The sequence below is a fragment of the Mobula birostris genome, chromosome 30, assembly GCF_030028105.1.
Source record: "Mobula birostris isolate sMobBir1 chromosome 30, sMobBir1.hap1, whole genome shotgun sequence".
Taxonomy (NCBI): domain Eukaryota; kingdom Metazoa; phylum Chordata; class Chondrichthyes; order Myliobatiformes; family Myliobatidae; genus Mobula; species Mobula birostris.
In genome coordinates this window covers 11,077,399-11,105,040 of record NC_092399.1, presented here as the reverse complement: position 1 = coordinate 11,105,040, position 27,642 = coordinate 11,077,399, and the positions used below count along the sequence as shown (strand labels likewise).

At 42.5% G+C, this 27,642-nt stretch overlaps 1 protein-coding gene across 1 annotated transcript in view; it reads left to right on the top strand.

Moving 5' to 3' along the window:
• Window positions 1-27,642, top strand: part of LOC140190409 (chloride intracellular channel protein 4) — a 145,506-nt gene that overhangs the window by 49,823 nt on the left and 68,041 nt on the right. Inside the window, exon 2 of the mRNA XM_072246966.1 lies at window positions 16,732-16,841. Within this exon, the coding sequence (XP_072103067.1) occupies window positions 16,732-16,841 (110 nt within the window). The remainder of the gene's footprint in view (window positions 1-16,731; window positions 16,842-27,642) is intronic.

Genomic DNA, 27,642 nt, shown 5'->3' with positions numbered 1-27,642 from the left:
TCTGACCAAGAAAGGAAGAACTTTAGAAATCAAAACAGTCCTTGCTATCGCTGATTTTGATGACTCAGGCTATATTAATTAGGGCATCAGCGGGGAGCCTGAAAGTTGGCATTGCACAGGAGAACTGGCAGTCAATGCAGTCTGAGTTTGTCTATCCATGTTATTAATACATAGTCATATATCTGGGCCTGGGGTTGAATATGCTTTCCTGCCAGTCACCCGACACTTTCCTCATTAGCTCTTTCAACACCACTCATGGATAGGTTAATAGTTCCTGGGTAAAAATTGTTTACATTATGTATTGCATTGAACTGCTGCTGCTAAGTTAACAGATTTCACGACATACACCAGTGATAATAAACCTGATTCTGATTTTAATATAAATTAAATAATTGACAATATTTTAAGTTCTTTTAGTTATGAGATTTGTCTTCCCCTTTCCACATTGCACCATTCTAGACACTACATTTCCTCTTCTCTTCTGCTTTACATTTGCAGAACGACTTTCCCTATGGTACAAAATAGTTTAATCTGACACTTGCAAACCGAAGTTCGGACTAAACGAAGCAAAGTGAACTGTGACTCTCACAGGAAATATAGGAACATAAAAAAAAACAGGAGTGGGCTATTCAGGATCTTGAGTCTGCTCCACTAGAGAAGCTAGTGGAATTGAGTCCAAACTTCATAATTTTTCTTCAACTGTTTACTCCCCTCCATAGATGCTGAGATGCTGCTTGACTGTTAAGTTCCTCCAACATTTTGTGTGAGTGCTCAGAAGCTTTCCAGCATCTGCCAGATCTCCTGTGTTTATGCTCTCTTTTCTAACTGCCTTTGGCTGACAAAGATTTATCAATCACGCACTTCAGTTAAAAAGAGACTCCACCAGTTTGGCTGAACCCAGTCCTGAATTTCATTATCCTCTGCCCAGAGAACTCCTTCGCTCGTGAAAGACCTGGCACTAATTTTTAGATGATGCCCACCAACTCTTAAATGCCACTTAAATCTTCGGTTTAATTTAAATATCTTTTAATGTTTTATGTTCCAGGGAATACAACACTTTCTTGTGGGTTTCCTCCATGCAATTTGACTCTAGGAGTTCAGATAACATTCTGATAAATCTATACAGTTTTACTTTCTTGTCAATATACAGAAAATGATAATGGTGCTGGACATTATATTCACAGTGCGGGTTTATAACCTCTATGTATTTACACTCCAAGCCTGTAGGTGAAAATGTCAGCACCCCAAATCCCTTTTGAGTTATTTCCTATACATGTCCATCAAGTTTTAATAACTTGCACCCAAATATTCAAGACTCTTTGGACCATTGGCTCCTACTCAGATCCCACTTTAATCCTTGCAGCATTTCATGTTAATTTTTTGTGTGATAATGTGGGAGAGCTAATACTGTATTGCATTATTCTTTCTATGGCAGACCTTATTTTTTTAAGGCAGACATCATGACATAAACTGCTGAAAAAATGCTACCCATTTTGCAAACAATAAATGCTTTGCAACTTTAACACTTTAGCAAATGAGTTCCATGTGCTGGCAAAACAAACAACAGAATATCAGGTGATGTAGGGGTTAACAGGATGTGCTGTTTCTCAAAGACCTTGAAGGAGATGGCATGATAATTAATAAACTTCAGTTGCTGTGAAGCATTTTCTGACAGTTGAAGTTTCTTAGGGCAGACATTAGAAAATATTGGGTGTGTACCTTTCTGGCAATTAACTGACTTCGGCGTATAATATGAATAGACTAAGGCTCTGATTCATATTCTGTGCCATGTTGACTTGAAGCAATGATATTTTTAAATCGAGCTAATGTTGTTTATTTTGTATCTGTGCCACATGCCTACTTAGTGAAGCTTTGTCTGAAATCAGAGGCAGGAAGGCAGAAATGAGACTCTGGCTTTCTTACACACTTTCAGAAGCAGTGGAGTGCAAGAAGAGCAGTTTGTCTCAAAACTGCCTAGCCCCGTTACATAGCATTTAATCATGCCCTGAGGCTGGTTTGGGAGAAGAAATAATTAATTTTAATTTGTCACTAAAAATGGAAGACTTTTTAGTCAGAGATAAGGGTCTAGTCATGTACTATATTGTGGTGGGAAAGAAAATTCTTGCTCCTTACACAGTGCTTCATCTGCTGGAGTTTCATGTGCAGGGCTGATCTGTTTTTTTTCTCTCTGTGTTCCTTCAACAAAAGAATAGGCGTTGGCCCTCAGTAGCAAAGTTCTCAAACGATAGCTGCTTGGGCCGTGAGCGCGTGCCATTCATTGGAATAGTCACATTTTGCCAATGTTATATTTCTTCAAGAAGGTGAAAATTATATCAAGAAAATATCATGTAATTCAAAATTACTTAAGATTCAAGATTGTTTAGTGTCACTTCCTGTACGCAAGTGTAAGAATAACAAAATACTTGTTACTTGGAATCTGATGCAGCACAAAAAAACACAAAAAATAAAGAATGCGACAATAATAATAAAAACACAATAAATATAAATGCATAAGATAGCTTATATATATTGACTGTACTGTATGTCCATAAAGTAATGCTAGGCTGTATCTGTGCTGAAACTGTGGAATTCTCTGCCACAGGAAACAGTTGAGGCTAGTTCATTGGCTATATTTAAGAGGGAGTTAGATAAGGCCCTTGTGGCTAAAGGGATCGGGGGTATGGAGAGAAGGCAGGTACAGGCTTCTGAGTTGGATGATCAGCCATGATCATACTGAATGGCGGTGCAGGCTCGAAGGGCCGAATGGCCTACTCCTGCACCTATTTTCTATGTTTCTATGTACATAAAGTGTGTGGATAAAACCTGTGTGGATGAGTGTCTGCCTATGAAATCTTGCTGTACATTCCCAAACCGAAATCCGTGCATGAATCAGGAGGTTCGTCATCTGCTGAGGGTTAGATTGGTGGCATTTAAGTCCAGTGAGCCAGGTCTGTGCAAGAAGGACAGGGCTATTTCAAGAGAGAAGAAACAATTCCAAGCGAGGATGGAGATGACATTGGATGCACGTCAACTCTGGCAGGGTTTGCAGGACATTACTCCCTACAAAGCGAAACCCAATAGCGTAAATGGCAGTGATGCTTCACTACCAGATGAGTTCAACGCCTTCTATGCCCGTTTTGAAAGGAAGAATATAACTACAGCTGTGAAGGACCCTGCTGCAACTGGTGACCCTGTGACCTCTGTCTCAGAGGCCGATGCCAGGCTGTCTTTAAGGAGGGAGAACCCTCGCAAGGCGGTAGGCCCCAAGTACCCGGTAAGGGTCTGAAAACTTGTGCCAACCAATGAGAAGGAGTACTCAAGAACATTTTCAACCTACGGGCAGAAGTTCCCACCTGTTTCAAAAAGTCCACAGTCATAGCAGAGCCGAAGAAGAGTAGTGTGAGCTGCCTTAATGACTATTGGCCAATAGTGTTCACATCTACGGTGGTGAAATGCTTTGAGAGGTTGGTCATGACTAGACTGAACCCCTGCCTCAGCAAGGACCTGGACCCACTGCAATTTGCCTATCGCCACAATAGGACTACGGCAGACGCAATCTCAATGGCTCTTCACATGGTCTTAGAACACCTGCACAATACAAACACCTGTGTCAGGATGCTGTTTGTTGACTGTAGTTCAGTGTTTAACACCATCACTCCCACAGTCCTGATCGATAAGTTACAGAACGTGGGGCTCTGTACCTCCCTCTGCAATTGGATCCTCAACTTCCTAACTGGAAGACCACAATCTGAGCGGATTGGTGATAATATTTCCTCCTCACTGACGATCAGTACTGGTGCACCTCAGGGGTGTGTCTTAGCCCACTGCTCTACTCCCTCCATGCCCATGACTGTGTGGGTAGGTATAGTTCGAATACCATCTATAAATTTGCTGATGATACAACCATTGTTGATAGAATCACAGATAGAGATGAGAAGGTGTACAGGAGTGAGATGTACCAGCTAGTTGAGTGGTGTCATAGCAACAACCTCGCACTCGTAAACACAAAATAATCTGCAGATGCTGGGGTCAAAGGAACAATCACAACACACTGGAGGAACTCAGCAGGTCAGGCAGCATCCGTGGAAAAGAGCTTGCACTCAATGTCAGTAAGATGAGAGAGCTGATTGTGGATGTCAGGAAGAGTAAGATGAGGGAACATGAAACAGTCCTTATAGAAGGATCAGAAGTGGAGAGAGTGAGCAATTTCGAGTTCCTGGGTGTCAAGATCTCTGAGGATCTAACCTGGTCCCAACATAACAATGCAGCTATAAAGAAGGCAAGACAGTGGCTATATTTCATTCGGAGTTTGAAGAGATTTGGTTTATCACCTAAAACTCTCGAAAACTTTTATAGATGTACTGTGGAGAGCATGCCGTCTCGTATGGGGGTGGGGTGGGGTGTGCAACTGTACAAGACTAAAAGGAGCTACAGAAAGATGTAAAATTAGTCAGCCCCATCTCGGATACTAGCCTCCACAGTATCCAAGACATCTTCAAGGAGCGGTGCCTCAGAAAGTTGATGTCCGTTGTTAAGAACCCTCATCACCCAGGGCACGCCCTCTTCTCATTGTTACCGTCAGGAAGGCACACACTCAGCGATTCAGGAACAGCTTCTTCCCCACTGCCATACGATTCCTAACTTGACATCGATCCCATGAACACTACCTCATTTTTTTAATGTATATTATTTCAGTTTTTGCACAGTTTTTAATCTATTTAATATACATACAGATTACTGTAATTGCTGACTTATTTTTTTCTATATATTACTACATTCTACAGTACCTCTGCCACTAATTTAACAAATTTCACAACACATGCTAGTGATAGTAAACCTGATTCTGATTCTGATTCTGAAGTGATATACAGGAAATAATAAAATAATGGTAGAGGTAGTGTAGAGGTTCCCAGCCTTTTTTTATGCCATGGGCCCCCTACCATTCACTGAGGGGACAGTGGACCCCAGGGTGGGAACTCCTGAGTTAGTAGTTGGAGCTGTTTTCAGAACTGCCATTAAAGTTTCTCATGAATATGACTTTCAGCCTTCTTGCGTCCTGTGCAAGACGTGAAGAAGTCATTTTAAAAACACTTCCTTCGGGGATTTTCAGACCAAATGAGTCGTTCAAATTGCCTGCTCACATTGACTGCTCCCATGACCTCTCACACTGCACTGAAGTAGATCATCTATATTAAAAGGACATAATTTTATTTTAAGTGTAATGGCTCTACTGAGCCAATAAAGATGTGATTGACAGATGCATTTCTTGGTGAGATTACGATACAGTCTGTTTACACAAGTGTCTTGCAAGATGTTGTTTGACCCTAGATTTTTAAAGAACAGGATGCATCTGCTGCTAACATCAGTCAGTGAATTTATATTAGCCCCTTAACAGAGTAGAGATATCAGGAAAGTAAATGGGGACATTCAAGGGCATCGAATAATGTCCTTGTATTAACTGTCAAGCAGTGCTGATACAAGACTTGCTTATCTCTGAATCTCTCGCCATCTCTGCCCCACTCATACCCATCTCAGATAATTACATTTATACACAGTAAGAGACAATTCTCTCCCCTCCCCCAGTATAATGTTATCTTGGGTCCAAAATAAGTTCAAGAGAGAGGCTAAATATTCGGCTTCCTACTCGCTTCATGGAAAAATACATGTACTCAAATGGTGCATTAGTTTTTGAAGATGTCGGTGAGTGTGAGGAGAATTTAGAATCAAATTTAATATCACCAGCAGCAGTACAATGAAATACATAATAGAAACTGAGTATTACAGTAAGTTAAATAGTTAAATTAAATAAGTAGTGCCAAAAAGTAGTGAGGTAGTGCTCATGGGTTCAATGTCTATTCAGAAATCGGATGGCAGAGGGGAAGAGGCTGTTCCCGAAATGTGTGCCTTCAGACCTCCTCCCTGATGAGAAGAGAGCATGTCCTGGGTGATGGGGGTCCTTAACGATGGATGCCGCCTTTTTGAGGTATCGCTGCTTGAAGATGTCCTGGATGCTGGGGAGGCTGGTGCCCATGATGGAGCTGATTAACTTTACAGCTCTCTGCAGCTTATCTCAATCATGTGCAGTAGACCAGTAGACTCCCTCTCCCTCAATAACCATACAGTGTTGGAGCCAGTTAGAATGCTCTCCATGGCAGAGATGTAGAAATTCGTGATCGTCTTTGGTGACCTACCAAACCTCCTCAAATTCTTAATGAAATATTGCCACTGTTGTGCCTTCTTTCCAGCAGTATTGATAGGTTTGGCCCAGGAATTGGTAGGGGAACAGGAAAAAGAGACAAGTTTTACGTTAGCTCTCACTGAATTTTAACTAGGGTTGCCAACTGTCCTGTATTAGCCAGGACATCCCGTATATTAGGCTAAATTGGTTTGTCCCATATGGGACCGCCCCTGTCCCGTATTTCCCCCGCTAAGGTAGAGCATTCCTATGAAACCTTTTGTGCCGAAATTGCATAAAGTGGAGAAGCAATTACCATTAATTTATATGGGAAAAAGTTTTGAGCATTCCCAGACCAAAAAAAACCTACCAAATCATACCAAATAACACATAAAACCTAAAATAACACTAACATATAGTAAAAGCAGGAATGATATGATAAATACACAGCCTATATAAAGTAGAAATAATATATGTACAATTGGGAAGATTAAGCCAAAACCGATTTGTAGAAAAAAATCGGTACATCACGCATGCGCACACAGGTGCCCGCGCAAGGCTTCATGGTCATGGTAGTCTTTCTCAGAGTAAACACAAGTGTCCTGTATTTGACTGCTACTTTTGTCCCTTATTTGGGAGTGAGAAAGTTGGCAACCCTAATCTTAACCTAGGGAAAATATTGGTGCTATGATGAAGCCCTTCAATGTCCTTATTTGCTGCTTGACATCACGTCTAACTCTTTGATAATGATGGATATTATCCCACAGTTTGGCTGCCTTTGAGAATTCTGGCCTGCAGTCTTCTCCCTTATGTTTGCCGTACAAATCCCAGCACTTCCCGTCCCTAAGATCTGGCCACAGGCATTCTGCTGACACCATCATTTAATTCACAAGAAGAGACAACAGGAACAAAGTGATGGATGTGCTTCTCACGGACTTTCAAAAGGATTTAATGAAAAGCCCTGGCAAAGGCCGTAGTGTGTGGGTCAAAGGGCAAGTTAATAGAATGGACTGAAAAGTGGATACACCAAGTGTCTTAACGTCTTCCAAGATGTGTTAGCTCAGCACCTGCACTGTTGTGACACTATTCTGAATGTTTTTCAAGCTAGTTAGAGAATAAAAAATCTCATATCTATTGTTCACAATAAGGGAATGTTGTGCAATATTTTGTCATTATATGAAGTCTGAGAAGCATGACAAAGTCCCTATGGGTGACATTAAGAGAGCTGTGCTAGCCGAGGGGCGGCATGCTCGGGTGGGGGCTGGGAGCTACTGGAACCACCCCCAACCCCGCTCACCCGACCCCCGCTCCGAAACCAGAAGTCCTGACAAAAAATGACAAATGGGCTTGTAATTTCAAGTTGTCTAATTTCAGATTTTTTTACGGTACAAAGCAAACAACGTACCTACCATCTGTGAGTGTGTTCCCTAAAAAGAACTAATTGTGAGTCTTCTAGCAACAGCAATCATAGTTTGACATTAAAGTTCACTGCAAAAGAGCAGCAAACAAGAAGTATAATCTAAAAGGGGATACCCTAAAGTTCTTTGCCGTTCTCTTTGCCTGAGACAGACTTTCAATGGAATGGGCTCATGCACAGCTGTTTACAGCTGCCTGCAGTTGGTGGAAGATTAAGAATGAATCAGCCTTCTAAGGGTTAAGTTCACAGTTTCATTTGACGCTTCTTTGTGCATTGTTCCATGCAATTTATAGCAGAGTGGTTCCAATTGTGCACCAAAGTCACACTCTCCTTTCAAGCGCTAGCAGCAGGGATCGACCAATCTCTTTTAAGGAGGAGAGTATTGGCGCCATGCTCCAAGGTGTTTTTAACAGTCGTTATAGTGCATTCTGATGGAAACCCAGAGAAATGCCACCATGCATTTTACAAAAGGACAACTCCAGTCATTTTTATGTCTGGTGCATGTTCATAATTTCTTTTCTTTCTGTCTTGTACCTCAGAGTCTGTCACCAAGTAATAATATTCTTTGCTGGTGGGGTTGTGAAGGGGTAGGGGGGTTCGTAGCCTTGGTGCTTCTTGTGGGTGGGAGGGGGAGTTGGGGGGGGCTTTGGGGTTCTAATGTTTTAACTGTCATTCATTATTTGGGGCACTCCTCTTGTCGTGGATGTCCGCGAAGAAAAAAGATTTTCAGGATGTATATTGTATTAATTTAATACAATAAATGCACATTAAATGTGCAAATGTGACATTAAATGCACCTATTGAAAACTATTGATTCATACCTGGCCAGAAATCAATGCGTGAACATTGTGAATCAGAATTAGGATTATGTGTATTATTGCTAACATATGTAGTGAAACGTGATTTTGCCCAGCAAGACAGTGGAAGATGTTACTATAAGTTACAAAAATATAGAAATAGTGCAAAAGATGACTCATGACATGGTGTTCAGGGGCTCATAGACCTTTCAGAAATCTGGTGGCAGATGGAGGGGAAGAAGCTATTCTTAAAATTGTGAGTGCGAGTCTTCAGACTGCTGTACCTGCTCACTGGTGGTAAGTGAAGTGAACAGGGAATCGCTTGGATGGTGAGGGACTGCCACCTGATAGTGTTCTTGATGGCAGGTGCTACGTTTTGTAACTCCAAAACATAAAACTAATTGGAAGAAAAGCAAGCAAGTCCCGTGTAATGTATGGATCTATTTCTTTTCACGCAGTAACTCAACTTAGCACTAACTATTGACTGATAACTTATGTATGCGCATTGATTTATTGCTGTCTCTGCAAAGTGAATACACATGTTAACTTCTTCTCTGATTGTGTGCCTTTATTGATTTGGTACGTAATTGTACAGATCCAACATCCGAAATGTGAGTTTAACTTCATGCTTATTTTAAGTGAGGCACATACGTATGATGTGGTGGTGTAATAACGTATTTCATTTACGTACTTTTACATATAACCTGCAATGCATTGTGTAAGCAACAAAAGAATGCTTAATCAAAGAACATATTTACAATATTTCTCAAATATTACTGAAATATTAAATGTACAAGATCAGGGAACATTGTGCTTATGAATCTTTCATCAGGAGTTTTTGCTTTCAAGACTACTGATGAAAGCCATTATCGTTGTCTCTCCACGGATGTTGCCTGATTTGCTGAATATCAACAGCATTTTCTGGATTTATTTTAGATTGCTGTAATCCATGGAGTTTTGCATTTGTGCTTAGTATCAGTTGTTCCACTAGTTATACAAACCAAGCAACAATTTGCACACAAAATAGCAGTGCTATTACTTTTTACAAAGTGATTTTATAGCAGTTCAGATTCTGTTCAGTTATAGATCTTTGCCATATTCCAGACTGGTATCTAGAATAAAATATTTCATTCTACACAGTAGAATATTTCAGTACAATAAATAAAAGTACTTGTGAATTATAACTTTAATTCAATAGTGAGACAGACTGAGAATATATTGGTGAACTGGCACTAGTGGGTTTGACACTGTACCACTGGCTGATTGTTTGTGACATTAGTGAATATAAGGCATGTAAGTTCAAGTGCAAAAATAAAAAGTCTCAGTGTTAAAAACAGCTTCAATTCAGAACAGTATTGAGTATACATGCAGAAAAAGAATCTCAGGGTCCTATGTGGTGACATGCATGTATTCTGATAACAAACAAGAGAAAATCTGCAGGTGCTGGAAATCCAAACAACACACACAAATTATGCTGGAGGAACTCAGCAGGCCAGGCACCATCTATGCAAAAGAGTGCAGTTGACGTTTCGGGCTGAGAGCCTTCAGTAGGACTGGAAAAAAAATCTGAGGAGTAGATTAAAAAGATAGGGAGAGGGGTGATAGATGAAACCTGAAGGGGGAGGGATGAAGTAAAGAGATGGGAAGTTGATTGGTGAAAGGGATACATGGCTGGAGAAGGGGGTGTCTGGTAGGAGAGGACAGAAGGCCATGGAAGAAAGAAAAGGGGGGAGGAGCACCAGAGGGAGGCGATAGGGCAGGCAAGGAGATAAAGTGAGAGAGGGATAAGGGAATGGGGGATGATGAAGGAGAGGGGAGGAGGGCATTACCGGAAGTTCGAGGAATCAATATTCATGCCATCAGGTTGGAGGCTACCCAGACTCTGATAATAAATTTTACTTTGAACTTCTTGAACTTAGAATAATTATGAGGCCAAGGCCTTTCATTGGAAGTTGTAAAATTTTAGATTTTTGCTCAGCTGCCATGGTAACAATATAGTTCAGAATTCGATTATTTTGTTTACTAAATGAATTGTAACGACAGAGAAAGATTCTGGGGACAAACTGCGTCAGAGGTGAGTCATGTTCGGTTAACCTTAAAAAGATGCAACACAGTGCATTCCAGAGCAGCAATATTAATGAGTCATGTTTTCCTACTAACTGTATTTATTAATAATTTGAACATCTCTTTTTCTGCTTCCTTACATTTTAAATTGCCTTCGATTGGGTGTGGCATGATGCACTCTGGGCCACAATGAAGAGATACAACATGGGCAGAAGTTGATTCACCTATCAAGCAGCTGTACACCAAAGCTAGCAGTGCAGTACTTGTATAAGAAACAGTTGCAGAGGGGTTCCACATAACAGTTGGAGTCCAACAAAGCTGCCTCCTTTCACCCACACAGTTCAGGATTTCCTCAGGCAAATAATGACAGATGCCCTGGAAGACTATATTGGCACAGTCAGTATTGGAGGATAAATCATAACCAAGCTCAGGTTCTTCGATCACATTGATGGACTGGAAGGAAGTGAGGGTGATACATCTACCAGGCATGGAGATCAGCCCAGAGAAAATCAAGCTGACGAGAAACAGTGAAGAGCCAATCGTGACAAAAATCACAGTCAGCGAACAAGAACTGAAGGCTATCAAATGGTTCAAGTATCTCGGCAGCATCATCAGCCAAGACAGACCAAAGCCTGAAGTCCTTGCAAGAACAGGCCAAACACCAGCAACATGGCTAAACTAAAACCAGTCTGGAGAGACAATAATATCGCTCTGGGATCCGAGTTGAAACTCCTGCATGCACTTGAGCTCTCCATCTTCTTGTATGCATTCAAATCATGGGCTTTAAGAGCAGAACTACAAAAGAAGATGCAGGCAGTAGAAATGAGATGCTTCAGAAGGCTCCTTGGCATCTCCTATACAGACCATGTCTCAAATGGCGAAGCACAAAGAACCATCACCTAGCAGATGAGACACTGTGAAGATCTAATGTCCACAGTAAAGAAGAGAAAATTGAGAGGGTATGGCCTCATAACAAGATCAAGTGGAATCTCAAAGACCATTCTTTAGGGGACTGTGCAGGGGAAGAGAAAAAGGGGCACACAGAGGAAGAAATGGACAGACGGCATTGCAGTGTGGACCGGAGAGAGCTTTGCCACAACCCAGGCCGTGAGAGATGAAGGCAACTGGTGTAGCACTTATCTGAACAGCGCCCCTACGATCCAGGCGGGTTGCGGGATCCGTTACTGTGAACATTTTAAAACAAGTTGCGTTCTGCCTTAATCAATTTGAAGTTTCAATTGACTTCAGCATCTCAAAGCACTAAGTTTAAAAAAAGGAAGAGCTTGCCTTCCAATTGTGTTTTTTGTCCCTTTGCCGTCTCTCAATGTTGTGCATTTTATTGCATCCGAGCCTGTTAATGCCTGCAGTTAGAGCCAGTTCTCAGCAGTAGAGTCCTGCGGCAGCACTGTAAAATGTAAGCAAAGATTCAGTAAGAGGATCTCTCATCGATCGGCAGTTTTCACCATCTGCTTCTCCGTGTGGAAAACCATGCGGAAAAAGCAGGTAACAGTAGCATCACAACATGTCTTAAAGGGGTCTTTCCAACAAGGTTGCTTGATCAGATGGTCAAGTTAGGAAGTGAACTGCATAAAAATGACTTAAGTAGAGTCTTCAAGCGCCCGATGTTTCTCACAGTGCATTTGAAGTCGTGTGGGGTGTCCAGGGAGGGGTAGCACCTCTAGTGTAGGGGTTTTCGGGGCAGCCTCCACCAGATGCTCAGCTGACACCTACAAGTCGCAGCCTGCATGCAACAGTGGCCACACCTCAATACACCACTCCGATAGGTGGGCTGAACCTAATGAGGGCAGCCGGTGGCCTCACACCCCGGTGAGGTAGAAACATCTTTGTCCTAGCATGTGAAGTGAGGACTGGGTGCCTGAGATCTACAGTGAGATCCAGCAGCTAGGAAAGTGGTACTTGATTTTCAGTGGAGAGCGAAGGGCATGACAAGGCTCAGAGGACGTCATGGTCATCTGCTGCCACCAAGGAAGGCGGATTTCAGAGTGGAACTGCCCCAGTGGCTTTTCCACTTTAAAAACTCTCCCGCACGGGTTTCACTGTCATTGTCGGACATGAAGGATAACCACCACATTTCAAGGAGCAAGAATTTCATCAGTAATCTATTAGAGTATATCTGGAAATGGGTATTCTAATGTTTCTTTTCTCAAATGAAAGTAAAATAATTTTAACCTGCACCTATGCTTTCGGGTGCCTGAGGGGATGGTGCTAAGCAGCTATTCCCTGCTTGAATTCTCTTTTTTTTGTGTGATAGGCTTTAATAGCATTTTGGCCAAGAGAGTGTTTTATTTCATTATGCCTCAGTATCAAATAAAAATTGAAAACTATTCTATGAAGCACTATGGATGTTTTAATCTGTTAAAGCTGGCATGTTAATACTAGTCATTGCTGACTAGAAAAATAGGATTTGCATTCAGAAGAGTACCGTTCACTTCCCTATCAACATCTCAAGCAATGTCCCAGTCAGTGAATTACCTTGGAAGTGTTGCCAGTCCTATAATGAAGGATGTGCATCGGCTGGAATGTTCATAACCAGGTCTTGCAAACGACAGCACAGTGATTACCAAATAATCTGATTTTGTTATTCCTACTGAAAGTTATTTTGCTCAAGACTGATCTCAGCTGATTAGTCTCGTGAGATCCCAAAAAACAGCTGATGGTACTCAATTTAATATCTCAGTCAAATGATAAAGACGGGAAAAGCTGCTTGGTAGAAGGTCGGCCTTCTTCCCTCACATCCCGACACTTGTCTTTTCCCCTGTCCTTTGGGATGTGATCAAGATGAACGATTCTGACTGCTTTTTCCCTTATTACCTTGGGCACATAGGAGTCCGTTACTCACTCCTCCCTTTTCCTTGCTTGCTTGAGGCCAGATCATTCCCCGTCTGGGCTCAGATCAAACTGGGGGCAAGGTTGATCAGCGTAGCCAGCTACTCATTGTTTGATCAAAGTCCAAAGTAAATTTTATTATCGGAGTTTGCAACCACGTACATCCCTGAGATTCGTTTTCTTGCAGGCATACTCAGCATATCTATAGACCAGTAACAGGATCAATGAAAGATCAAGTGAAGCATAGAAGACAACAAACTGGGCAAATGTAAATAAAAAACAATAAATAATGAGAACATGAAATATCAAGATAAAGAGTCCTTAAGGAGAGATCATTGATTGTGGCAGCATCTCAATGGATGGGCAAGTGAGTGTAGTTAACCCCTTTTGTTCAAGAGCCTGATGGTTGTGCGGTGTAATTGTCCTTGAAGCTGGTGGTGCGAGTCCTGAGGCTCTTGTACCTTCTACCTGATGGCATCATTGAGAAAAGAGCATGACCTGGGAGGTGAGGATCTCCTGATAATGGATGCTGCTTTCCTATGTCCCCACTCTTTATCCTTTTTATGGCTATAATGTTATATGTGCCTTTAATGCCTGGGAAATTATTTATTTATTTAGAGATATGGCACAGTAACAGGCACTGCCACCTAACGAGCTCATGCCAATTACACTCGTGGCCAATTAACGTACTAACCAGTACGTCTCGAGTGTGAAAGGAAACCCGTACAGTCATGGGAAGTACAGACAAACTCCTGACAAACACCAGTGGGAATTGAACCCCGGTCGCTGGTGCCGTGATGGTGTTGTCCTGACCTCTACATTACCGTGCCGCCCCACCACGCTATTGTGCTGCTCCTTCATGAAGGAGAGGCCGCAGTATCACTGTTCACGTGCAGTACTGTACTGTGAGAAAGCCTTAGGCATTTGCACAGTACTGTATTTATCAACGTGAAGCAGAGTGAGTTTGAAACTCTGGCGGGAGCAAAGGTTGCTGGGAATGCCGAGGTTGGAGTGCCCCACGGGAAGGGTGTGGGACAGGTGGCAGAGAAGGAGTGCCAAGGGTGTGGGAAGGCATTGGGGTGCAGACACACCCGGCCCTGAGATATGAGGCAAGGTCATATGATTCCAAGCAATTGGCTTATTGATCAAGACAGAACGTCTCTCTGGTGCTTCCCACTCCCTCCCCTCTCCCTTCCCCTTTTCCCAACCATGATTCCCCTCTCCCCGTTCCCTTCCCACTCTCAGTAATCCGGTTTATCATTACTCACATAAGCACATTGCACATTTAGACGGAGACATAATGTAAAGATTTTTCTCCTCATATATAAACGTACATTTATATATACACGCCTATAACTATAGCAGAGTACTTTAACATGATAACTTTAAATCTAAGAGTACACTGTTATTGAGTCATTGAGACTTCAGCCAAGTGGTCCATACTAAGATGCCTGTCGAAACAGGTCATTTGCCAGTATTTTACTTGTATTCTTGTAATGGTTTCCTATCCATGTTTCGGTCACATTGCCTTTTAAAAGTTGTTAATGTACCTGACGCAATCACTTCCTCTGGCAGCTCATTCCCCACATATGCCATACTCTGTGTAAAAAATGGGTGATGGGATGGAGATGTGTCTCTCCCAAAGGAGGTGCAAGGCGCTCCTTTCCTCTGCTTGCCTGCAGGTCACAATTGGGCAAGGTGTAGAACCTGTTTAGCCCCCTGATCAGGGTCACATGAAGCCATGGGAGCAGGTGGTAGATATCACAAGTCCTGGTTATGCGACCACTGACGCCAGGTAGACAGTATCTGAAGTGTATTGACAATGGCTGGGGTCACCCATCTTAGAAACATAGAAATATAGAAAACATACAGCACAATACATCTTTTAAAGACACACCTAGAAAAAGACAATAGAAAACCACTTTTGTAGAAAAACTTGCCAAGAACAATCATAGTCATGGGACCATGATTGCCCATGTCACACAACACAGCAATGTGATACTGTGTACTCTCACCCTATCTATGCCCCACCTGATTTTATAGAGTGTTTTACAATCTCCTCTCAATTTCCTCTGCTCCAATGAATAGTGATGGATGTATTTATGACATCAGCTGGTAAGTGGCAAAAACAACATTTATGTCACCAAAGCACTGGTAATAGCATTTCAACAAGAGGTAGTTGAATGTACTATCCCTGAAGTTGAAGGGCATTATCATCACCAAGTCCCAGACCATCAACGTCGTTGAGGTCACGGTTGGCAAGAAACTCAGCTGGACTAGTTGTGTACATTCTGCAGCTGCAAGAATGGGTCAGCAGCTGGTTATGCTGCAACAACTGGCCAACTTACTGATTCCCCAAAGATAAAATCGGAGTGTGGTGGAATATCCTACACATGTTTGGATGAGTGACTCCGACAACTCCCAAGGAACTCTGCATCATCCAGAACAAAGCAGCTGGCTTGACCGATACCCCAACCACCAACCGCAATAGTTATTCACAACTCCATTGTACACGGTGTCTGCAGTCTATGACACCTACAAGTTGCACTGTCATTGTGACAGCGCCTCCCTAAGCTGCAAAATCCACTGCAGGGAGGGGCTGTCAGAATTAGAGTGCAACTTGTACGTTTCTAAAATGCTTGAGGAATATCACCACTGCAGGCTTGTCTCTGTATGCACATGCCAACCTGACTTGGAAAATGTCAATAAGCCTTTCACCAATGGGGATCCTCCTTTTAAGATCTTCTCCCCAACTGTACTATGCATGCATCTTCCTCAAAAGGACTTCAGGTGTTCAAGAGGACATCTCCATGTCATCTTTTGAAGTGGTATATAAGGATCTGCGATAAACGGTGGAGTTGCCAGCAAAGTCCAGCTTCCTAAAAATTAATTAAAACAATGCTGATAGAAGAGAAATAATAAGCATAGTCATCATTATCTGTACGTACTGTGTCGTATGACATAGGCGATCATGGTCTATCCTTGATCATGATTGCTCTTGGCAATTTTTTTCTACAGAAGTGGTTTGCCATTGCCTTCTTCTGGGCAGTGTCTTTACCAGACGGGTGACCCCAGTCATTATCGATACCTGTCGGAGATTGTCCGCTTGGTGTCGGTGGTCACATAATAAGGACTTGTGATATCCACCACCTGCTCCCATGGCTTCACGTGACCCTGAGCAGGTGTGGGGGCCTAAGTAGGTGCTACACCTTGCCCAAGGGTGACCTGCAGGCTAGCGGAGGGCAGAAGCTCCTTACACCTCCTTTGGTAGAGAGACGTATCTCCACCCCACCACCCAAAGCAAGCATAGTAAGTAAAGAACATAATAGTCTTCGCTGATGACGTGTTGTACAGGCAGTTTACAAGATCATCAGGAAAATGAGCTGTTCGACCATTCTGATGAAACATTTCTTGTGCTTCATTTTTTTCAGGCTGGGAGTGATGGAGAAAGCATTGGGAACTGCCCCTTCTCTCAACGACTCTTCATGATCTTGTGGCTGAAAGGCGTGGTCTTCAATGTCACAACAGTTGATCTTAAGAGGTAAGAATGTGGGGCATATCCAGATTCTTTGCAGCATCTATATTTAGGGATTTGTAGTATATTTACAAGTAGGCATTGCTGTTGGATATTGAAGCAGGTGCATTCAATATGTGAGAACATGACTGGCCTTAATACTACCCTTATTCAATACAACCTGCAATTTCAAAAGACATTGTGACCTACATTTTGCTGTTCCACTAGTGGTAGCTGATAACTCGCTCTTTCTACAATCTTATTCTTACAGTGTCTGTGTTTATATGAAGAGGGTTAAAGAGGGAAAATGGGAATTTGCTGTGCGTAGATTTTGCTCCTTTATTTGCTATGAGTGGAATTGTCACAGAAATCGCGTGTGAATCGGGTTTATTGTTCATTATAAAGATGGAGAAAAAATTAGAACATGTAAAACCAGATTTAACACTGGGGCAGTTGATCAACTTAATAATCTTTTGGGTTGAGAACATTTCATTACAAGTGAGGACACTCATTTCCGTAAATTATATTGCAGATAAACAGTATTTAAAAATAAAAACAACTATTCTTTTACTATTTACTATTTTGGACCTTTAATTCTATCTATTTGTCCCATCTTTATTTTTGTTCACCATGATTTATATTTTTGTTCACCATGATTTATATGTACTTATCAACACTTTATTTTCCCTCTGAGTTGCATCTAAGCTGATTGTATGAATATTAATTTCCCCTTCTGGGAAGAAAATCCCTCCACCGCGCCCCCCCCCCCCGCCTTCAATTTCCCACTCTGGCCTCTTAGCTCTTCTCAACTGCTGTCACCTCCGTGCCCCTCCTCCTTCCCTTTCTTCTGCGGTCCACTCAGAGTCCTTCCTGTTCAGCCCTTTGTCTTTTCTACCCACCTGGCTTCAACTATCACCTTTAAGCCATCCTCCTCTCCCCACCCCCAACTCGTTTTTTATTCTAGTGCTTTCCCCCTTCCTTTCCAGTCCTGGAAAAAGGATCTCAGCCCGAAACGAGGTGCTGCCTGACCTGCTGAGTTCCTCCAGCATTTTGTGTGCATTGCTCTGGATTTCCAGCAGAATTTCATGAGTTTTATTATATGTACTTTGCTATTCTGCTTAGCATTATCTGTACTTATGGACTACATATCAGAGAAGATTCTGCATTCTAGTTGAAGAGCCTTTGTACTCACTGTCCTGATCTCAGATTCCAGCAGCTCAAAGTTGAGTTTATGGCCATGTGTGTAATTGCAATGAACAATTTATTTGGCAAGTTACTGGATGCCTTCACTAACACATCTGCAAACATGTTCTGGGAATCTGTTTGTTGGGTGAACACCAAGGGCAGCCCATTAATTGCACACAGCGGATTATGGGCCAATGTTTAGTACTTCAAGATACAATATCAAACAGTTTAAACTTTTTTAAAATTTACAGCAACACCACCACTACATTTTACTGATTGAGCTGCATACACAAAATGCTGGAGGAACTCAGCAGGCCAGGCAGCACCTGCGGGGAAAAAAAAGTACGGTCGAGGTTTTGGGCCAAAACCCTCTGGCAGGGCTGGAGATAGATGAGGAATCTCCAAACTGTGCTGAAGAAAATTTGCAGCAGATTAAAGCTTAATCACACAAAAAAAAGCCTAGTAGATATAATTAATTTGTTAGTACAATCTGATTGGTGACAGGATGTTCATGGATTAGAGGTACAGCTAATAGCTTAGGTTACAAATTGGGCCTAAAGTAGCGAACATAGTTTAGAATGTAGACTGATCAAATCATTGAAGTATCTCCTTTCAACTGTTTCATTCTTTAATCTTTTCATATTTTAGAACTAAGTCATAGGGATTTTGTCAAATTATCCCAGAATAACGAGGCACAACATCTGATGTTCTAAGTTTATGTTGCATTAATAGAATTAGTATAGCTTTAAATTTGCTGATGGCAGAAAAAATGTCCTACAGCTTTGTGGGTGTATTGGAAAGACAGAGCTCTAACTTCAATCTACAACATGATATAGTTATGAGGGGTGATTGATAAGTTTGTGGCCTAATGTAGAAAGAGTCAATTTTAGAAAACCTAGCTCATTTATTTTTCAACATAGTCCCCTCCTACATTTACACACTTAGTCCGGCGGTCGTGGAGCATACGGGTCTTGGTCCACAGCAGGGGTGAATGATAAGTTCGTGGCCTGAGGTAGAAGGAGATGAGTTATACAGCTCTCTTTACATGCATGTGCAGTTCAACTCTTTGAGTGATTATGCAGAAAGCTTGAAGTTAATAACTCATCAGTTAATAACTGATCAGGGGTGATTGATAAGATTGTGGCCTAAGGTAGAAGGAGACAAGTTATTAACTTCAAACTTTCTGCATAATCACTCAAAGAGTTAAACTGCATGTGCATGTAAAGAGAGCTGTATAACTCACCTCCTTATAGCATCTCTAGGAAGAGGTGCAGTCGACGTCGACTGTACCTCTTCCTAGAGATGCTGCCTGGCCTGCTGCGTTCACCAGCAACTTTTATGTGTGTTGCTTGAAATTCCAGCATCTGCAGATTTCCTCATGTTTGCGTAACTCATCTCCTTCTACCTGAGGCCACAGACTTATTAATCACCCCTGATATGTTTCTGCCATTTCTGAATAAGGTGTGGTAAGTATTAATCAAAAGCTACAGTGGCTGGAGGATGAAATGGGCTTGGCGGCAAGAGGGTTGCAAGATGGGACCTTAACCTAAAGGATAATTTAACTCATGCTTATTACAAGACAGCATCTTGGCAAAGGAATTATACTAGGAACATCTTCCCACACATTCATCATGGGGTTGAACTGACAATCAACGTGCTTACTAACATTCATTAAAGAGGATCTTGGACCTATGGCAGACAGCAGTAACCTGTCCTAACAGAGGCCCACAGGGTTAAAAGCAAACACCATGCTGAGGCCCTCATCATCTCAACTCTGAACTGATACCACGATCTGTGGATTCTCTTTCAAGAGCTCTATAAATCATGCTCTCAGTGTTATCTATCAATCTATCTTACTTACTGCCCGTTACACTGCTAGCATTTAGGGCTGCAATGATGGTCTTCCATCTCTGTCATTCACAGCTCTACAAGGAGTCTTCATTGTTGTTTCCAAGACAATTTTATTTTACCAGTCAGGGTTGTTAGCCCTGAGCTAAACCCCTGAACCCGGAGGACTGGAGGACCACTCTTAGTCTGGCCTCTATCCTTTGACCTGTTTGGCATGAGTGACCCTACCAAGAGCTAAGAACAGGGCCGACTCTAGCCAACAAAACTCTAAGGGTCAACGAGACACACAAGCCTTCAAACTTGGAGGACCTATCTATCTATCTGTAACTTTTTTTTTGTTTTGCACAGTTCGTCGTTTTTTTGAACATTACTTGTTTGTGAGTGTTTACGTGTAGATTTTCATAGTGTTTCTTTATTCTGCTGTGAATGGAAAATGAATCTCAGCATAGTATATGGAGATATAATTGCAATTTGATAATAAATTTACTTTGAACTTTGACCCTCACCACCAAAAACGGTCACTTACCTTGCGAATTCTCAGGAAGAGTAAGTTCCGCATCATTCAAGCCCAGAAGAGGGGTCACCAGGTGGAAGTCTGATAGCCCATGAGAATGTAGTCACGTTTCTATTACGCTGGGTTGCTGAGGATCAGGATGTGAGCCTTGTCACAGCAGTAAGACAGAGGACAGCAAAGCGATGAAAATGAGCTCTTTCCCTTCTGCTCGTAAAGGATATCCTTTTTCCTGAATACCTCTTCCACCAAGATCCTTATTCCTGTATTTCAGTAGATGTGTGAGTTTATCCTCTGGGCACTGAGGTATCATGCAACGTGGCATTATGAACCAATAACTTTTTTCTGTTTCTTCATTTGCATCTGTGGTCCAGGTGCAGGTTGATGGGGTAGGCAGTTTAAATGGTTCAGCATGGACTAGATGGGCTGAAGGGCCTGTTTCCATGCTGTACTTTTCTATGACTCTGTGACTCTATCTGGGTGTTGCTGGTGTTACGTACCCCGTAACTGGGTTGCCAAACCAGCAGAAATGGACCGCTTAGTTGGAGTCTGGATTACTGGAACTAAGAAAGTTTTATTAAAGAAACAAGTAACACAGTACTCTACTTGTAAGGATATGAATGCAACAGGTTAGCAATAATAAAACACACATGTACACAGAACTAAGATAACAGGAATCAATCAAGCTCTATCGCAGCCGAGGGGTAAATGATCAGTCTCAAGTGACGCAGAGTTCAGTTCAGCTGAGTACAGTTCGCAGTAATCGCTGTTGTGCTGTTGGAGAGAGAGAGAGCGAATGCAAATTTCGATTCACAGACCTTTGGTGTTCCTAGCAGTTAGCTTTCGGCGCAAGCCCTTTTAATGTCTTCTGAGGTCACCGACTGTGACCCTTCCGTTCCGGATACGATCGTTCTTCTGTGGTGAACTTGGCACCCAGGCAAGGGCGGACACACACACCAGGTTCCCGCCGATCGTTCCTTCTCACCCTGTGCGTCTATGGTCGCTTCCCGCGACCAGACTTCTAAACTCCCACCAACTTGTGGGGGCACACCGCACTTCCAGGGTCTCATTATCTCGTGATCTCGTGGTGTGTCTGTCGTGCCTTAGCGAACCTGTTCCTTTTATCCCCCTGCTGGGGTATCGCCTGTCCATCAAACTTCAAACAGTTCAGGTTCAAGGCAACCGGTCTGTCGATACTCGGAACTGTGTCTCTTTTCGTTAATCTCTCTCGTCTCTCATTAACATTTTGGACGCTTCTCCCTTTTGTCTCTCTTATCTCTCTTATCAGCATCAATCTTCTGATAACTTGGTTTGTCGTCACACTGGCAAGGCCAGCATCTATTGCGCAACACGAGTTGCCTGGTGGAGGTTGTGATGGGCAGCCTTCTTGACCTGCTGCCATTCTATTGGTGAAGGTTCTCTCATCTTGCTCTTGGCAAGGGAGATCCAGGATTCAGCTCTAGAGGTGATGAGTAAAGAATTGATATATTGAAATTGAAGGGGAAATCTGCAAGTGGTGAGGGTCCCAATGCACTTAATGTCCCTCTTTGTGGTAAACGCTACAGTTTCGGGAGGAGTTGTTAAATGATAATGCTCTAGGTCAAGTAGATTCCTACCCACATTGTAAACAAAATTCCCCAATTTTTCCAAGTAGGGCAAGCTTTTTATATGGTGAATCATTCACTTACCTAACAGTTGAGGTATTTACAATCAGTGATTTCTCATTGGAAATGTTGTCAAACCCTTCTCTCACGTCACTCTATTTTATTGCTGACACTCTATTCAATAATGATCCTACTCTACTTTTTCTTTCCTCTTTAACTGCAATTTTAGTGCATGCAATAGACTGTTGCCTACTCCAACTCATTTTTATCTCCAGACCTCAACATTATGGAACACCTCAGGGCTGAGGAAGGGTCCCAACTGAAATGCCAGCTGTGCCCACTTCCCTCCATAGACATCGCCTGAGCCATTGAGTTCTTCTAGATCGGGGGTTTCTAACCTGAACCCCTTGCATAATGGCACTGCTCCACGGCATAAAAAAGGTGGGGAACCCCTGCTCCAGTTCATTTGAGTGTTGCTCCAGATTTCTGGTGCCTGCACTCTCTTTTGTCCTTAAAGTAAAGCAAAGTTCACTTCAGTGGAAAGTCACAGTGTTTTGCTAAACTGTAGTGATTGAGCTCAAGCCATTTGGTTCAGAACTGAATGGTTGAAGGGAAGTAGCTGTTCTTGAATCTGGTGGTGTGGGACTTACGGACTCTGTACCTCCTGCCTGAATGTAACCGTGCGAAGATGACGTTGGCCCAGATAGCGGAGATCTTTGACGGATATAGCACCTCCTGTTGGTTTGACCAATGGCGAGGAGGGATGTGCCCGAGATGTATTAGACAGAGTCCTCTAATCTCTGCAGCTTTTTGTGTTTCTGTGCACTTGAAGGCCTGGAAGGTCATTGGGGACACCAGTCACCCCAACCATAAACGGTTTCAACTGCTTCCGTCTGGCAAATGATGCCGCAGTATTAAAGCCAGGACCAGCAGGTTATAGGACAGCTTCTTTCTACAAGCCAATGGACTTATACACTCACATGTCTGTACATTGTCAGGGAGTCATTACGCAAAGATTTTTACTCCTTATGTTGTGGGATGGATGTAAGATTTAAATTCAGTTCAGTTCAGATCTTGATGCAACCTGTCAGTGATTACCCAAATAAAGAGACACACAAGATGAAAAGATGAAGCATAGCAAAGACCAATCAGTTTAGCGAAGCTCATGCCTCTAATATTCTTATCAGACAGTTTAACAGTTAGCAGCTGCACAGTCATGTCACCCAGCATGTAAGTTAGGATTTGGTGTGTTTTCTCTGGCAGCTGCATTCGGTTGCAGTGGTTAGAATTATTATGAACTCACTGTTGGAAGTGCAGGGATTTCAAATCACTGGAAAGGTCTGGGTTGAGTAATTTCATATTCGGACCTCTCCCACTGTCAATTCCATGTTTCTTATCCACCCAACCCAACACCTCAACAGTGCTGTGCAGTGCATGGGCACATGTAAAAACAATTCTGTAAAGCGAAGATGCTTTCAAAAATAATGAAATGAAAAGTTTCTAAATATCAAAAATTGACTATAAATACCAGCAAACGGTAAAAAAACTAAATCAGGTGAATATTTGGTGATCGTTAAAAATGTATGAATTCTCTTAGGCACACCATTGTGCAGTTTTAAAATAAGTTTGGTGGGTTGTTCCAAGCATCTTTGAGAACTTGCCACAGTTCTTCTGCAGACTTTGGCTGTTTGGCTTGCTTCTGTCTCCCTGTATAATCTCAGACAGCCTTGATGACAATCAAGGCTCTGTCTGAAACCATATTTGAAAAATCGGGGGTGCCTAAGACTTTTGCACAGTTCTGCAGGATGAGGTCCTGCATTGCTCCCACACTGCCCAGCAGTTGTACATCACTAACGTCAGATTTATGAAGCTAATCCTTCCTCAAGTTTTATTTAAAATGAATTTTATTACTTTACAGTGAATGCCTGTGTTCTTATAATCATCATCATCATTATTTGCCATGTCGTATGATGTGGGCAATCATGGTCCCGTGACCAGGATTGTTCTTGTGTATTTTTCTATCGAAGTAGTTTGCCATTGCCTCCTTCTGGGCAGTGTCTTTACAAGACATGTGACCCCAGCCATTAGAGATTGTCTGCCTGGCGTCAGTGGTCGCATAACTAGGACTTGTGATATGCACCAGCTGCTCATACGACCATCCACCACCTGCGCCCATGGCTTCATGTGACCCTGATTGGGGGGGGAGGGAATCATTGAGCACATCTACATGAAATATTGCCGTTGAAAAGCAGCATCCATTATCAGAGATCCCCACCACCCAGGCCATGCTGTTTTCTCGCTGCTGCCAATAGGCAGAAGGTAGAAGAGCTTCAGGACTTATACCACCAGTTCAAGAACAGTTACTACCCTGAACCTTCAGACTCTTGAATAACAGGGGGTAAACAACATTCATTTAAGGAGTCTTTTATCCTGTTATTTCATGCTTTTTGTTTATTGTTCTTTATTTATTATCTGCATTTTCGCAGTTTGTTTACAGTTTACAGATCCTGTTTACAGTTATTGCTCTATAGATTTTCTAAGTATGCCCTCAGAAAAAGAATCTCAGGGTTGTATGTGGTGACTTGTATGTACTCTGATAATAAATTTTACTTTGAACTTTGAACTTTGATCAGCACCTTGCATGGTGGCGTGCAGGCTAGCAGAGAGAAGAAGCATCTTACACCTCCTCTGGTAGAGTTGTATCTTCACCCCACCACCCTTATAATATTACATATGCATTTTCCATAGGAAATCTAAACATGGAATATTAGGAATCATGCATTTAGTTGACAAGAAAGAAGCGATTTGCAGAAGACACTGTATAAAAAGTTGAATCATTTATTTATTGACAGACAGACTGTGCTGATAGGCCCTTCCAGCCCTTCGTGTCGCATTGCCTAGCAACCCCCGATTTAACTGTAGCCTAATCATGGGAGAATTTACAATGACTAATTAACCTATCAATCGGTATGTCTTTGGGCTGTGAGCACCCGGAGGAAACCCACGCGGTCAGGGGGAGAACATACTCACTCCTTACAGGCAGTGGCGGGAATTGAACTGGGGTCACCGGTACTGTAAAGCTTCGCGCTAACCACTGCAGCACCAGGCCACCCTGTTGAATTTGGTGTTTAAGAACAACAACCAAGAGTGCAGCAACACTGCTGTATCTATAGGGACTGAATGCAACTTCGGTACAATATTGTGGAATTCCGTTCCTGGTTTTCAAGTCACCCCTGTGTGAACTGTGAACACGTTAATACGCAGTGGAAATCATATGGGATGCCGCAGCCATGGAATTGGCTCACACATTCCACCTTTTTGGTCTTTGCACAGGGAAGACAGAAAGCTCATTCATTACAGTCTCACAGCTCAGTAGTGGAGAGTTTTATGTGAGCAGTGAGTGCATCTGTTGCCTCAAATGCTTCCACATAATAAACACAGCATATTTTCCTCAGTGACCGTGGTCGACGCAGTAAATTTCAGACCATATCTTCAAATCTTTGCTTCAGTCTGATTCTGGTCTATTCTAGCAATCTTCTTTTAGGATGTGGAATATGTAGGTGGTCAAATTCAGTTTTTTAAAAAAAGTACTTTTAAGGTTTTCGATATTTTCAATTTATTGCTTCATTTTTTTTTAGCAATACAATGCAGAGCAGGTTCTTCTGGCCCTTCGAGCCTTGCCGCCCCAGTGAACCTGATTAACCCTAACCTAACCATGGGACAATCAACAATGATCAATTAGCCCACCGGCTACGTCTTAGGACTGAAGGAAGAAACCACACAGGGAATGCCCACACATTTCATGGGAAGACCACACAAAGACTCCTTACAGAACGGCGCCAGAATTGCACTCTGAACTCCGGAATGCCCAAGCTGTAATAACATGGCCGTGCTAACCACAACGCTACTGTGGTGCCCCCTTCAAACACTTCTTTCTCCCCTTGTGAAAGAAGGTGAATCCAAAGGGCAGATTGTAAGTGGAAAAATATAGCAACAAAAATATATGAACTGAGCAAAAGTGGGGCTGCCGGTCGGCTGAATGGCATCTTTTTCTTTTAATCCAGCCTGTCAAAGGTGCTGACAAATGTTGGGGTGGACTCGCTGGCATTTCTTATTCCTCAGCTGCTCCCAAGTCACATTTTTTTTCTCCACAGGAGGTGAGGCAGGGGTTGGTGGCTGGTACTTGCTTTTTATTGTCAAGTGTGCTGAGGGATAACTTTGCCTTGCATGCTGCCCATACAGATCATTTCATCGATGTAGTACGAAGGGAAGAGCAACGACGGAAGGCAGAATAATAAGTTGCATTTTTCGAGGTAGTGCAGTATAGTACAGACAGACAATAAGGTGCAAGGTCATACCAAGGTAGATTGTGAAATCAAGAGTTCATTTTATTGTACCAGCAAAAGTTCAATAGTCTTATAGCAGTGGGATAAAAGCTGTCCTTGAGCCTGGTGGTATGAGCTTATAGGCTTTTGTATCTCCTACTCAATGGCTGGCATTGGGGAGAAGAGAGAAGGTTCAGGGAGTGTGGGGTTGCAGATAATGCTGGCTGCTCTACTGGGGCTGCAAGATGCGTAGGCAGGGTTAATGGAGGGGAGGCTGGCTTCCATAATGTGCTGAGCTGTGTCCACAGCACGCTGCGTGTCTCTTGGGAAGAGCAGGTGCTATGCCAAGCCATGATGCAGATAAGAATGTGCATTGATAAAAGTTGGTAAAGGTCAAAGCGGACGTGCCAAGTAGCTTTAGCTTCCAGGGGCACTAGAAATGCTGGTGTACTTTCTTACCCGTGGCATCTATGTGGTTGGACAGGCCATTCATGATGCTTTTGTCTCTCTTGACTTCAACACTGTTGATGTACACCAAGCCCTTCCTCAAGTCAATGGCCAACTCTTTTGTTTTGATGACATTCAGGGAGATGAAGGTATCACTGATCTGGAATGGTAAACGCAGCAGGCCAGGCACTTTGATTTGTGTTGCTTGAATTTCCAGCATCTGCAGAATTCCTGTTGTTACTGATCTGGAATGGAAGTGTTTCTGCTTGTTATCTAGTTTTGTTATCTAGTTCCAACATGGATGAATCCCAAGGCATTTACTGTAGGAAACAGCAGAGTAAAGCTTCCTACAAAAGAAGTCTTGGGTACTAACGTACAAGCATGGAAACATATGAATTAGAAGCAAAAGTAGGCTGCTTGCTTGCTTTGACTTTAACCTCACCTTGACATTCTTGCTTATTCCCTCTCTTGCTTATCAAAAAATAATCTAATTCTTCTTTAAAAATATTCAAGGACTGTTTTCACCACCATTTGAAGGTAAGAGTCGCAAAGGCTCATGAGTCTCTGCAAGAGAGAAAATCATTTTCTTTCTTATTGGTTGTTCCTTTATTTTTAAACAGTGGCAACCATCTCTTCCCGACTCACGCATTTATGCTCCCTCTCCCACCCTCTCACACACATACACCATTGCCCTGCTGTACATATTTGTACTTATTTGTCTAAGAGGAAAATGCTTCTCTAATTCCATCCTGTCAGTGTCCCTCAGGATTTTAAATCTTTCCATCAGGTTTCCCTTCACTTTTCTAAACTACAGTGGGTACAAGCCTAGGAATCCCAGTCTTCCTTCATTAGAAAAACCATCCATTCCAAGTCTGAGGCTTATAAACCTTATCGGAGTTGAATCCAGT